Raw genomic sequence first — 13,555 nt, 5'->3', positions numbered from 1 at the left:
AGTCGCCTGATTAATACCTTCTCAACAATTTTATGATGCCCAGTTTCCCAAAAATTGCTCTCTCCATCTCAAAATTTTGAAATGTCCAGTGTCGTGGTTTGGGTGTCCAATGCTGGGTCTGCAAGAGGGCCGAGCTGAGGGGGGACCCAGTTGGTGAGATATGAGTGATTGAGAGGAGTGAGGTTTGAGGAAGAAGGAAGTTGACGTCAGAGGAGGAGGAATAGTCATGGAAACGGTGTGAAGAGATAGATGGATGGATGGATAGGAGAGAATAACTTGCTCGAGATCTACTCCTTTCCTCCTTTTCTAGGGCTGTGCAGGAAGCATGTCACCTGTCTCTTAACCTAACTCAATCAATAGCAATCCCACCCATCTCACGACTCGAGTGGGTTTTCCCCACTCGGAACACAATTACCCCTACCGGCTCAAGATTTCTACTTATAAACGCTATAAAAATTCGGAAGAGAAAAGTCAAGCTAGTAAATGTTTTCTGGACTCAAATGACAACAAAGATTGTCAAATCTTGTCTACCACAGGTCCATGAAATGGATGTTACCCTCTGTACATTCAATTTGACGATTAACCAAAATGCATGACATCCTTTCTGCCCGACCCCTCGTTCTCGTGGTCGTCTTGTTGAGTAAAAGTTAAGCCCCACGACGAGGATGAGAGCGACATGGGGTATAAAGTCAACAAAATCATCCTTAACCAGCTGCTCCCTATACAAGGGGCGTTCCAATCTCTTTGAAATCCGGATCGGCAGCATGCAGAGGGTGCTCAATCATTGGCATAATATTTCCTGGCTCACTTTTCATGCAGATTGTCCGTGTCTTATAAATGAGAAAGTTTCGGAAATTTAATACTTTTTCTGCTACAAGTTCCTTTGTACGCTAATCAAACAGAAATTTACTCATCATACTGCACTAATTTTCATTAGAAAGCACACACTCGTGACTACCGAATTGTCACTTCCCTAGACTTTTCTACACTTCCGTTCTCCACGTCCGTTCCATTCAGGGGGTCGCACCCTCTGTAACCACGATCCGCATTCCCATCCAGTCAATCCCGCACCCAATAATTTTTGCACATTTACATCCTCGCCATACTTTCAAACATTTACAAAAGTATTGTAAACATTTTCTTAACTCGACTCATTGCACTTGAACGGCGTGCTAAACCAAGACTGGCTCCGTGCGTGGTGAGGTTGCCACTACATCCAAAAGCCCCCTGCACATGGAATGTCCCCCAGTCCCACCCTTTCTCCTCCATCCCCATCCAGGGGGTCAGCTTCTTCCCCCAAGGAAAAAGGGGTCACACCCCTTCCGCACATCCCTCTAAAAAAGAGTTGCATTCTCCTCCACCACCACAAAGTTCCACTCCTCCTTCACTTTTTAAAACGACTGGTCTGGTATTTGTCCGTCTTCAAGAAAGGCAAACGTCACTCGTGTTTTCTTCACTCGTTTTTTTCTCCCCGTTTTTTAAAGTAAACACGTTTTATTTTATTTTGTTTGAAAGAGCAGGAGCCTCACGGGACGAGGAGGCAGGGAAGAATCCCACGGACCGTGCTGATTGAATATTATTGAATTGTGGGATGATTTGGACGAGGTGCATCCACCATTTATTTATTTTGACTTGTTCCAAATGACAAATGGGCAGGATTTCGGCCTTCTGGTCGTCAGGTCTCGTTTGGTGGGAGAGCACATACCTACGCGTCAAGGCCACGTGGGAAGAATTATGATCTTTGCCCACTTAACCCACTAGACCAGACCCCCAAACAACTAGCCCATTAAACTCCGTCTTAACCTTTCCCAAACCAGGCACCAGGAGGACGTGGCAAACTGTGGGGATTCGTGGACATCAATTCCCAACCAAAATAATGTCCTCGCAAAATTGAAACGGTAACGATCCGTTCCCGAGTTAAGGGTAAGAAAGAATAGCGCTTGAAATTATTTGGATTCTCTTCCACGCCATTTTTCACTGGAAGCTTGAATTTCGTGTCCAATTTCTATTTTTCAAATGCAACAGATTTGTGAACACTTGGTCCCAGTGTCACGTAGTTTGACGTAGTTTTAGTCTGCACAAATACGCGCCTCATCCTTGAACCCAGGCTGTCCGACGTAAATGAGTGAGTATTATTTGTGAGTACGTATTATTTGTGGGGTGGGAAAAAATGGGTGGAATTTGAGCTCACTTTCACTCCTTTGGAGAAGTTTGTCAATTTGTTGGGCATCGCAAGTTTGTGTGAGAGCAACAGCTCGGGAAGGAAACCATGACCTGCCCCGTGCCATTGGTGCGGGTAATAATGTAGACTTCTCGCGAGTGGACTGCCACCACTAATCTGCGCGGGGAAGAACTTAACGGACCGTGCGAACGTGGGGAGAGAAAGTTGGGCCGGATCCTACTTTCACTTCCATTAAGACGGGGACAAGAAGACAATGAGAAATCACCTCTTCCCAGCCACGGCTAAAAGCACAAGTGGTCTGGTCGATTAGCTGCTGGTGGTGGTGGCCAGGCCAACAACAACCTCTGCTTTCACCCACCTAATTCAAGCCCACCAGCACCACCAGCTCACTCACACACGGGGTCACGGGTTCAACCATTGGTGGGGGAGACAGTCCTTCCTGGCATCATAGTTAGGCGCACGTTAGGTGGTCATTCTAGAAAGAGGAACAGAATACGGGTCAAAGGTTAGGAAAGAAAGGCGACGTTTTTCATATTTGTACTTTCACTCTTCGGATCCTTCACTTCTTTGCACTTCTGTACACAGTCTTTTTCAGAGCTCGTTTGGCAAGCGTGTTTTTAAGGAGTCGTAATTTGAGATTCATTCCATTAGCGTAGTTCTGGAGAAGCACTAAAATGGGGCTAAAAACCCTGAAAAGCCCGGAGTATGTATTTGGAACCCTTCCCCATTCGTCCCCGTAATAAACCTTACGTCACATTTCTTGCCCACATTAATAACTTTCCCCTTTGCCTTCTCCTCCTTTTGTCTCCTTTGTTCGCCTGCTTCTTTTAAACGATCATCACGATTATTACGATCACGGTTCAAACAAACTTGACCCGAGATGAATTACGCGCAGGCATTGTTCTCCCTCCGTCACGATTACGCCCAGACAATGGCTCCCCCAAGGTTTTCCCTCCACGCGATAAATGCCCCCTTCACGGACCAATCCATCTTCATCATTCCCACCAAAATCACCTCCAATTCATCTCCCTAATTAAAAAACATCAAATTTCATCTCGACTTTCTCCCCGAAGGATCGGGGAGAAAGTCGTTGGTCCAGGTAGGGGAAAACTCAACAAGTATTTTCTCCCCCTCCCTTCCCCCGCACGACTCATGCCAATTTTGACCTCCTCGGCCTGCGTTGGAAGGTGTGGAGGGGGGGAGGCTGGGAGAAAGTGGTGGGGGAAAGTGAGACGTAGAGGCCGAAGACGTGGTTTTCCCTCTGCAAGGCGCACGTCTCTCGTGCTAGGTTTTTTGGGTGAGCAGGATTTGCACTGCATGGTGGGACTGATTGGACTGGTGGGTCGGGAGGAATGCGCGAGGAGGATGGAGGAAAGTGTGTAGCTCCGAGAATTCGGACGGAGGAGAGAGAGCTGGCTGCACGTCCTAGTTGTTTCCTGGCAAGCTCACTCGCCTCACCGTCGTCGTCGTCGTCTCCGTCGTCTCGTTCTCATCATCTCAGCTCTCGTCGTCTCGTCTCCCAAAAAAAGCCGTCGTTGTAAAAATACACTGCTCGAGACTCACGGCCCACTCGAAGGCAGAGAGAGAGGAGAGGAATACCAAGTCAAATACACACTCTTCGCTTCTCCTCCTCCTCCCCGTGCACATTTTCCACAGGAAAGGACTTTTCAAGAGAAAACGTGCGTGTGAGACGGCGGGGGAGGTCATCAATGTGGTCCAGCTGTGGTGGCAGTGGGGGTGGCAGTGGTGGCAGTAGTGCAGCAGGGTGCGGTGCTGAACTCAGCCACCCCAACAGTGCAAATTGTGCAAATTGTCAGTAATGGCACATTGTCCTCGGATTCGCGACTACTGGGCTGACTGAGGAAAAGGAGGTTTCCTTGTGGTCACAAGAGTGAGAAGAGTTGGAGACTGGGAGGAAGGCTGGGTGTGGGAGGAGGAGGCAACTTGAGAGAGCACCCTTGACCCTTGCAGGGGGAATGTAGCCCTCTGACTTGACCATGTCTCAGTGGGGGATGGATGAACAGGGTGGTGTTGGTGCTTATCATCCGTGGTGGTGGTGGTGCTTGATAAGGCCGTGAAAAGTGTGTGTCTAAAATACAAAAAAACTGCCACCCGTCGTCGTCCTGATAAAACTACTTGTTCAACATTCCTCCCCAAGGAATGGCCTCGGTCGCGGCTTGGTTGCCGTTCGCGCGGGCGGCAGCCATCGGGTGGGTGCCCATCGCGACACACCCACTCCCACCGCCCCCCGTCACGAAAGATCGGAGGAAAGCAGATGACGAAAAGCTCCTCATCAACGTCTCGGGGAGAAAGTTTGAAACTTGGCGCAACACTTTGGAGAAGTATCCTGACACTCTTTTGGGTTCTTCGGAACGGGACTTTTTCTACGATGAGGACACGCGCGAGTACTTTTTCGACCGCGACCCCGACATTTTCCGCCACATTTTGAACTACTACCGGACGGGGAAGCTGCACTACCCGAAGCACGAGTGTCTCACGTCCTACGACGAGGAGCTCGCCTTTTTCGGCATCCTCCCCGACGTCATTGGCGACTGCTGCTACGAGGACTATCGGGACCGCAAGAGGGAAAATGCCGAGCGCCTCTTGGACGACAAGCTCTCGGAAAATGGTGACCAAGCCCTCCAGCAGTTGACCAATATCCGGCAGCGGATGTGGCGCGCCTTCGAAAACCCGCACACCTCCACCGCCGCGCTCGTCTTCTACTACGTGACGGGCTTCTTCATCGCGGTGTCCGTGATGGCGAACGTGGTGGAGACGGTGCCCTGTGGGAATCTGCCCGCCAAGGGGAGAACGCTGTCCTGTGGGGAGCGCTACAAGACGGTCTTTTTCTGCATGGACACGGCCTGTGTGATGATCTTCACGGCGGAGTACCTCCTCCGCCTCTTCGCCGCCCCCGACCGGTGCAAATTCGTGCGGAGCGTGATGAGCATCATCGACGTGGTGGCCATCCTGCCGTACTACATCGGGCTGGGGATCACGGACAATGACGACGTGTCGGGGGCCTTCGTCACCCTCAGGGTTTTCAGGGTGTTTCGAATCTTCAAGTTCTCCCGGCATTCCCAAGGCCTCCGCATTTTGGGGTACACGCTCAAATCCTGTGCGTCAGAGCTGGGCTTTCTCGTCTTCTCCTTGGCCATGGCCATCATCATCTTCGCCACGGTGATGTTCTACGCAGAGAAAAACGTCGACGACACCAACTTCACTTCCATTCCGGCAGCCTTTTGGTACACCATCGTCACCATGACGACGCTGGGGTAAGTTGACAAAAAGCTGGCATTTCCTCCAGCATTTCTCGCACTTTACGACTTCCGGTTCCAGCTTCGCTCCCATCCATTCAAATCAAGAGAGCATTTCTGCAATAATTTCTGCATGGCAAGCTCGTGCCTTTGTCTCACCAGAGAAAGTGAGGCAACACACGAGATTAGGAAACAACTGGGTCAAATCTTACTTGTTGACACATATATTGCTTTCCCCGTCGTGCCACGAGTACGAAATCGCCTCCGTCTGGCCACAGCCACGAGGAAAGCACTGCGGATAAAACATTAAAGCCCAGACGAAATCTCATTTGAAATCAAACTTTGTTGCCCAGCGTGGCATGCTTGGTGGAAATAAGGAGTTGGGAAATCACATCCCGCTCCCCCTGCCACACGAGCAACGCAGGGTCGCCACGTATGCAATAAGAAGCAATATCCGTAAATGTGCCCCCTTTCCTTGGCATGCGGGAGGTGAGCCAAGGAGGAAAATTACTCTCTCCCTCCTCATTTGCATCCACCCAGCATAATGCAACCTTGCCTGACATTTTTCCCCATTGCGGGGAGGGCCGCGTGACCACAACCACTCTCCTAATGCACACTATCCTCCAGTTACGTTGGTCGGCCGGTCCGTCCGTCCGTCCGTCCGTCCGTCGGTCGGTGGGTTGATAAATAGAGATTAATCCACCAAAGTCCATGCCGTGTACAAATCTCGATGAGGGTGGCGCTGCGTGAAGGACGTGGGCCTCTCCTCCTTGCCAAGGTGGGAAAGAGGTGGGAAAGAGCCCACATCCCACCTGCGCGGACCCCCTCTGGTTTTATAGTTCTTGACATGATGGTGGCCAAATCGCGTGCAAATGTGTATTCTGACTTTATCAAATTGATAAATAGACGTGGGTGTGACAAATATGGGAAGAATTAGTTTGCCGCAGTGTGCTTTATTTTCTCTCTCCTTCCTCACCACGTAGGTGACCATGTGTGATGAGGTTGTCGTTCCGTTTGTCCACGGGATGTGGCATGCTCTCGTCCTTCACACCTAGGCAGCCTCCTCCTCCAATGGAGGAAAACATGGACAAACTTTTGTCACGAATGGGCCAATAAACTATAAAAGTTGGATGGGTTAGTTTACCTTAATTTCACTTCCTATCTCTCTCTCTCTCTCTTGCTCTCTCCGTCTCTCCGTCGGTAGTTGTGGAGGCAGCAGGGGCCGCGGACCCGTGGGGGCATTGGGACAAGACGGGAGGGTGGCGAAAAAAGTTGGGGAGCTTTGCATCTCTTGCATGTGGCCAGGTAGCTGGCATGTGAATGAGGCTGAGACTGGAGCGGCTGGTGAGCATCCGTACGAGGCAGGCTGTGAGTAAAAGTTGTGTGGAAGTTTGGTAGGAGGAGGTCGAGCTATTTTTGCAGGAGAGAAAGGCGGAAATTTTCACGGTCTTGTGAATTAACATGATGGAAAAGGTGGGCATCGAGGCGTGATTCATTTTCCGAACGGGACTACACAACAACAACTCAACTGTTGCCAATCATGTGTTGGGATGCCATGTAGAGCAGGCTCACTGGCCCACCGTTCCAGCCAGTGACACCAGTTTCGATGGGATTCTTACGGCTCCTCACTTACAACAAAACTGTGTAATACATTTAGAAAATTCCCGTAAAATGATTCTAAATCACATTTCTGGAACCCTGAAATATCATCTGCATTTCATTTGATATGTAATTTTTTCTTAGTGAGGCAAATACCTAACAAGGAAAAAAATTTACAAAGTGTGCATTTACTCCACCCCCAAAAAGTGAAATAATTCTACTTCTCGACCATTTCTCAACCGATTTCAATGAAATTTTTCACATATCATCTTCAGGGGATGTGAATACGATTTCGGGTTCGACTACGAGAAATCTTGATTTTTACTCAAGTTATGAGCGAGAAGGGACACAAAATTGCACTCGCAGGCACGTTTGTCTCTAATATCTCATTTTGGAGCATCACATGATCCAAAGTAATTGCAAAAACATTCTGACAATTTTAAGACAGAGCTGACCGAAATCGGTTAAGAAATGACGACGTTAATAATTTAGTATAATTATTCTGAATGCAAATATACTGGCGGTGGTGCAATGCAATAATGTCGTTGACATTGACAACCCAATTACAAATTTTAAATACACAAGGTCCCAAAAAATGGGAAATTTTAGTGAGGCAGTGCAATCACAAATAAAATTAGATTGCAGAATTTTTTGCATCACTGCTCTCGGTACCATTTTTGCTGGAAGTATTATGAATTTTGCTTTGCATATGCATGAATTCTTAAATCTTAATTTGAGAATTCAGGGCGTTTTTATGTTACACACATGACGTATGTAGACACATGTACGAGAAAGGTGCTAAATGAACTGAGATGAAATATCATGGTTTAACAATCGTGAACTACCAAATTGTTTAAATAATATATTAATTTGGATATTCTGTATTTCTATTATAATGAAATCTTCTTTAAAGGGGCCAAGTATTCTAAGTGATTAACGCTTCCAGTAAAAATGGCACCGAGTTCGGTGATGCAAAAATTCCCACTCTGGTCGACGAGCAAGTCGCCACCCACGGCAGGCACTTTGACCATCTCGTCGTCGTCCTGGAGGGAATCTCAGCTTGAGCTTCGTGTTTCCACTCTCTTTCGCTCCACGGCCAAATTTTGGACGTGCGGGGCTTCAAGTCGAATGAGACCTTAAAATAATTCATGCGGGTCCCAAGCCAAAATAAAGCACTGTCGAATATGCCTATTCTTCCTATGCTCCTACATGCGTAATACGAGTCACAGTGTATGACCTAAAGTACAGCGACCACCACTGAACTGTTACCACGATGGTATTGGCAACACCTGAAATGGCAATTGTTTGCGTTCACGAGAGGAATATGGCCACTCAACTGGTAGATTCCTGGGTCGGCCTTCCCATGAAAATGTGTGTGTTTCTTTTGATTGTGCAACCTCTTCCTGGTTTTTCCACATGGCACGCTCACTTCATTGTCGTCTCGATATCCGCCCAACTGCGACATTGTGAAAGGTCTTGGGGAAAGTGGACAAGCTGAGCAATGGATGGACACACAAAGGCACTTCTTCTCTCCGAAGGGGGCCACGCATCGGGCAGCTCTTGTCGCCAAACATAAATGTGCAACCTGATAAAGACCACGGGTTGGAAGGAAACCGTCTTTTGGGTCCCTCGCTTGATCCATCCAGCCCAGCCAAGGTTCCGTCCAAACGGGATTTCCACCCATTGTATTTCACATGTGAAATACAATTTATTACGCAATTTTCTAGAAACTTCAAAATTACATTTCAGTCTTAAATCGAATTTTTTTAAACTACTACATAAATTGAGAATATTAATCTGATATGATATCAGTGATATCCAACATTGTAACAATAACTTGGCGTAAAACTGTTTTGCACGTTTTTTGCAAACTCATTTTTTGGTCGATCGAAAGACTAATTTTTAACTTTTGTCACAATTGGAAGTCCAATTTTTCCAACCTTCACGTCATCCCCCAAAACTCTGTAAGTTGAATTTCTGGAAACCTTTGAGTAACCCTGTCTCGTCCATTTAATTCCTCTCCCAAAAGAACCATCTGGTAGCCACACTTGGCTCTTTTTCCCAAGAAAAACCCTCCAAAAAAATGGCCAAATCAAAAAATCTGCCCATGTCAATACATCTTTGTCTCGAAATCCGGTGGTGCATTGAGCAAAAGTGAAAGCAAGTCCGGTCCTCGCATAGCACGGCGGAGAAATAAATAAAGGTCTCAGATTCACCGATGGGGAAGATTTCCTCAATATTTATCACACCAGAGGAGAAAAAGGGACGTCGTGCCGAAGGGATGTCGCCAATTCTGGCCCCAAAGTCACCCCATCCGGCCAAGGGGAAAGTGACGCTCGCCATGCACACCTCCCCACGTCCTGGGTATCTCTGGAGCAAAAGTGGCCTCTTTTTCGCAAAGACGTCATTGCTATGACGATGATGGTGATGATGATCTTCATCTCTCCCAAACTCGCATGTTGTTCCCGTTGTTTGTATTACTTTCCGAAAAGTTTAACAAGATAAAGGCGGATCAAATTTGACTTGTTCTCAGTTTCTCTTTTATTACATGTGGTGGTGGTGGTGGTGGTATTAGGGGAACACAAGAAGTTGCTCCGTTTTGGTTTCCTCGACCTCCAGAAATAAGGAGGGAGCGTGGAAGGGCTGAAATGATGAGAGAGCGAGGAGATTCCGTGGAAAGTCTGAAATTTCCTTGGGTGGGAGAAAGTGAGGCGGCGGTTGAGTAGATAGCGGAGCAGCCACATCCATCACTCTGGCATATGGATTCCTGGCCGGGCAAGAACAAGCTTCCCGTCCATCCATGCCTCGTCTCCGAGGTCCATTTGGTTGCCTTGGTGATTCCCTAATTTGTTGTTCAGTGGCTCGATCCCGGTCAGAGTTACATCATCACAGAGACGTTGACGGGATGGTCAGTGGCGGAGGTAGGGCGCCCCTCCGCTCCCTCGCCCCAGGAAAATCCTGGGTGGACTTTTTTGGAAATGTGCTCAACCATGGAATAAATTTAAATACATGGTTTTATGTCCGTGGAACTCTGTAAAGCATCAAAAAGCATTTAAACAAAGGTCCAATTGTTTTTGGACTTATTTCATCCCCACTTCCACCAATGAAATTAACTTGCACAAAAAAGAGAAAGTCTTCATGGTACGAACATGGCGATTTTAATCCTAGTAACCTTTTAGAAAATTCTTTACAACGAATAGTAGTTGTTCAAAACTTGTCTAAAATGTGACAAGAAAGCATTCACTTGGAACTAAATATGTAAACTTGGTAAAAAGGGGACTTTTTGCCACAAATATTTTTACAACCTTTTCGCGGATGCTGTACTTCCATCCAGCTCAGATCACCTGCACGCTTTGCCAATCCAGGAGTGAACATATCTTTTGCCATTGCCACCCATTCGCGTCCGGTCCTGCCGACGCGAGTAAATAGAACTCGGACCACTGAACTGTCCGTCCGTCCGTCGTGCTGAGTGAGTTTGGTTTCTGGTCTTTTTGTGGCCGTTTTTGCCGGGGAGGAAAGGAGGTTGGAGAAGTGAGAGAGTGGAAAGAGGAGAAGAAGGAGAGTGAGCGAGAGATCAGCCCTGATTTGAGGAGGCGATACAAATAAATGTACAAAAATAATGTCGACTCGGATCGATTTCTTTCCCTTTCACTTTCTTAATGCAGGAATAATTCCTCTGGGGAGGAGGAAAATGCGAAGCTGCTTGAGCTCCGGGTCCCAAATGAGCGGTAGAAAGGGTACAAGTGGATCATTGAATTGGCAGATAGTTGTCCATTACAAATCGCACGACATGCTTTTTTCCTACCCGAAATCAGATCCAATTCACTCTCCGCCACGTGGAAATCCGGATCAGTTCACAAAGTTGACAACGAAGAGGAAATAAACATTGGCCAATATTTGGGATGAAATCTTCGAGTTGGTAATATTCCTGGCAAATAGTGTGGAGATAAAATTGCCGGCTATGGCTCACTGTCGAAAGGTGAGCAACGAAAGTCGTGTCAAATTCATGTGTGTAACTCGGTGACAATTTTGTTACCACGCAGTTATTTACAGCAGTGTTAAATTAAATTTAGCCTTGTTGTATATTTAGTACATTGAAGAAGGAAATTACTGATGTTGTGAAAGTATGTAACCGAGGCGGTGATAAAAGAGCACATTGCGGCCAGTCCATTTCTTCCTTCAAGTGTAATGTTTAGTTTGGAAATTGGTTGGTGATAAATGCCCAGTGCACCTTTGCCCAGTGCTCCAAATTATTCTTCACGAGCGGGGTGAGAGCTATTTCGAGGAGAAAGTAGTTTTTCCGAGTAGTTGGTCCCTGCAGCTTTCTTTATCATGCAGATTTAAGGATGTGGGTCATGTTTTGTCTGTATTTTGGCGCAACAGCCGAGTATTTTGGGTCATTAGGGAATGACCCGAAATACGTGGAACCCCGTCTCCTCCTAATTGGGCAACAAATTGCTACCTATCCTCCTCCACCCTATGGTAACATTTATCTTGTGCGAAATTCAATTTGCTACCACCCTGGTAACAATTTCCCCGTGCAAGATTGAATCATTCCTCGGAAACAGTATGTATCCCATCTCCCACAAAATCATAACTTTGTGTAAATTCAGACATTACAAACTGGGTAGAATTACTTCTGTTACCACCTACACTTTCGGTAATAATCGTGAATATCAAATTTGGCTCTGGGGCGAATAAGGATTATCTCAAATACCATTAAGTTGCACATATGCCTTCCACACCCGATATCATAAAATGATTACTTATCAATATGCCATTGCAGTAGTGCGGCAATAAACCACGCAACTGGATAATTCCTCGCCTATCTCGTTGGTAAAGCGTTTACATTTGGTAGTAAATAAGTACTTATCACCATTTCGCCGTGAATTAGAACTTGCTCCCAGCTGTCCGTGGTTTCCAGTCCAACGCCATTCCGCAGGACGAGCCGTAATTGAGAAACTTTGCTACCAGCTGGTCGTTCCTTCACTTTTGACGACTCATTTTTATTGCGCAGGTAGGCGTTTGGTGAGAGAGAAAGTGGCAAAGTTGAGAGAAAGTGACTGCTCGAGAGGATTGTATAATAACTCGAGAGGAGTTCAGACATACGTCTTTCCCTCGCAAATGACTCCGCCACTTGGTCTCCCATAAAAACGACTCCCCTTCTTCAGCCACACCCGCTTTAAAGAGGTGTGAAACCAGAGAAAGCAAGCGATCTCATTATTTTCTACTCCACTGATTGAAACCCGGCTTCCACTTAATTTGAGATCACCCACACGCAGAGGTCACCTCATCTTCTCAAGGGCACGGCACGCTCAGATAAGGCCTTCCAACAAATGGCAAGAGTGAAGCTGTGCTGTTTCTTCTAGGCTCTAGATTTGGTGTGATTTCCCATTACGCAGTCACGCCGTACATTATTTTTTTAGAGTAAACCAGGGATTTGATGGCAGTACTGAAATACTGCTGCTTCATTATAATCCTTCAATTTCGTCCATCTTTGCAACCCTATAAATTTTACAAAGAAATGAAAATATGACATATTTCAAACTTTTCTCTACCTTTCACCTCCAAAAAACTATGCCCAATTTTGTGCAGGCTATAATTCTATTGTTCCCAAATGTGAGAAAGGGTCAAGATTTGGAACAGGATTGTGTCCTTGGCCTCTGGGTAGAAGGGACCCAGAGGTGCAGTCATTATAGGAGCTCGTAATCCACTTTATTTCCCCTCTATTTAATTACCTACCTCCCTACCTGTCATGTCGGGTAGTCAAGTCTGACCCAGTTTATTTTACGATCATGTCCATGCCCATGGCGTGTTAGTTGGCTCGTCAGGTGAGGTGGTGGGGTTGTGCGTGAAGGACACCCTGCTTCCTTCCTGCCACGCCACCAGCCAATTCCTCCCCGGATTCGGAGTGGTTCCGGTGACATCCCTTCCGCACGACCACCGAGATGATATCCAGGGTTGGGTCCACCCTGCAACTCGTGCGGTCTGGTCTGGTGGTTGTTGTTCCTGGCGTGGAAGCTGGAAAGGCAGCAGCAGAGAAGCAAAATCCACACACGACACACACACACAACTTTGTACTACAGCCACTACTCGGAGAGAGAGAGATGATGTTTTGCTAAAAATAGAAATACGATCAATGAGCTATCATACGTAGACGTAGGTAAAGAGCAGGACGGACGGGAAATGTTGCCTGCTTTCACTCCTCGCATGGGAGAAGAAAGCAAAAGAGAGCTTTATCCGCCACTCGGTTATCTTCCTCGCTTCACAACCTCGCCCTTCCCACATCCCGCCGACCAACTAATTCTCCCCTCACTCTAACACCCGGCTTTAGTTTGGCCCCCAAAATTAGAACGAAATTTTGAAAATAAAAAAAACTGGCTTTCCAATTTACCCACTTGACCTGTCCCAAGATGGAATTCTGGTGCTGGAGAAGAAGGCGGTGGTCGAAAGACTGTGCTTACGACGCAGACCTGTGTCGAGTGGCTCTCCTTGTGTCGTCATTAAACAATTTACA

General features: G+C 47.0%; 1 protein-coding gene across 2 annotated transcripts in view; it reads left to right on the top strand.

Moving 5' to 3' along the window:
- The first annotated feature begins 3,598 nt into the window (after positions 1-3,598).
- The window catches only part of LOC110862815 (potassium voltage-gated channel protein Shal), a 32,158-nt gene continuing 22,201 nt past the window's right edge, over positions 3,599-13,555 (top strand). The window contains exon 1 of one of the 2 annotated variants that reach the window (XM_035845873.1): positions 3,599-5,457. In XM_035845873.1, coding sequence (XP_035701766.1) covers positions 4,343-5,457 — 1,115 coding nt within the window. In that variant the 5' untranslated portion in view covers positions 3,599-4,342. The remainder of the gene's footprint in view (positions 5,458-13,555) is intronic. The other variant, XM_022112022.2, reaches the window with a different exon arrangement.

This window comes from Folsomia candida, unplaced genomic scaffold (assembly GCF_002217175.1).
Source record: "Folsomia candida strain VU population unplaced genomic scaffold, ASM221717v1 Fcan01_Sc070, whole genome shotgun sequence".
Lineage (NCBI taxonomy): Eukaryota > Metazoa > Arthropoda > Collembola > Entomobryomorpha > Isotomidae > Folsomia > Folsomia candida.
Note: the sequence above shows the minus strand (reverse complement) of the source record. Positions and strands in the feature narration are given on the sequence as shown.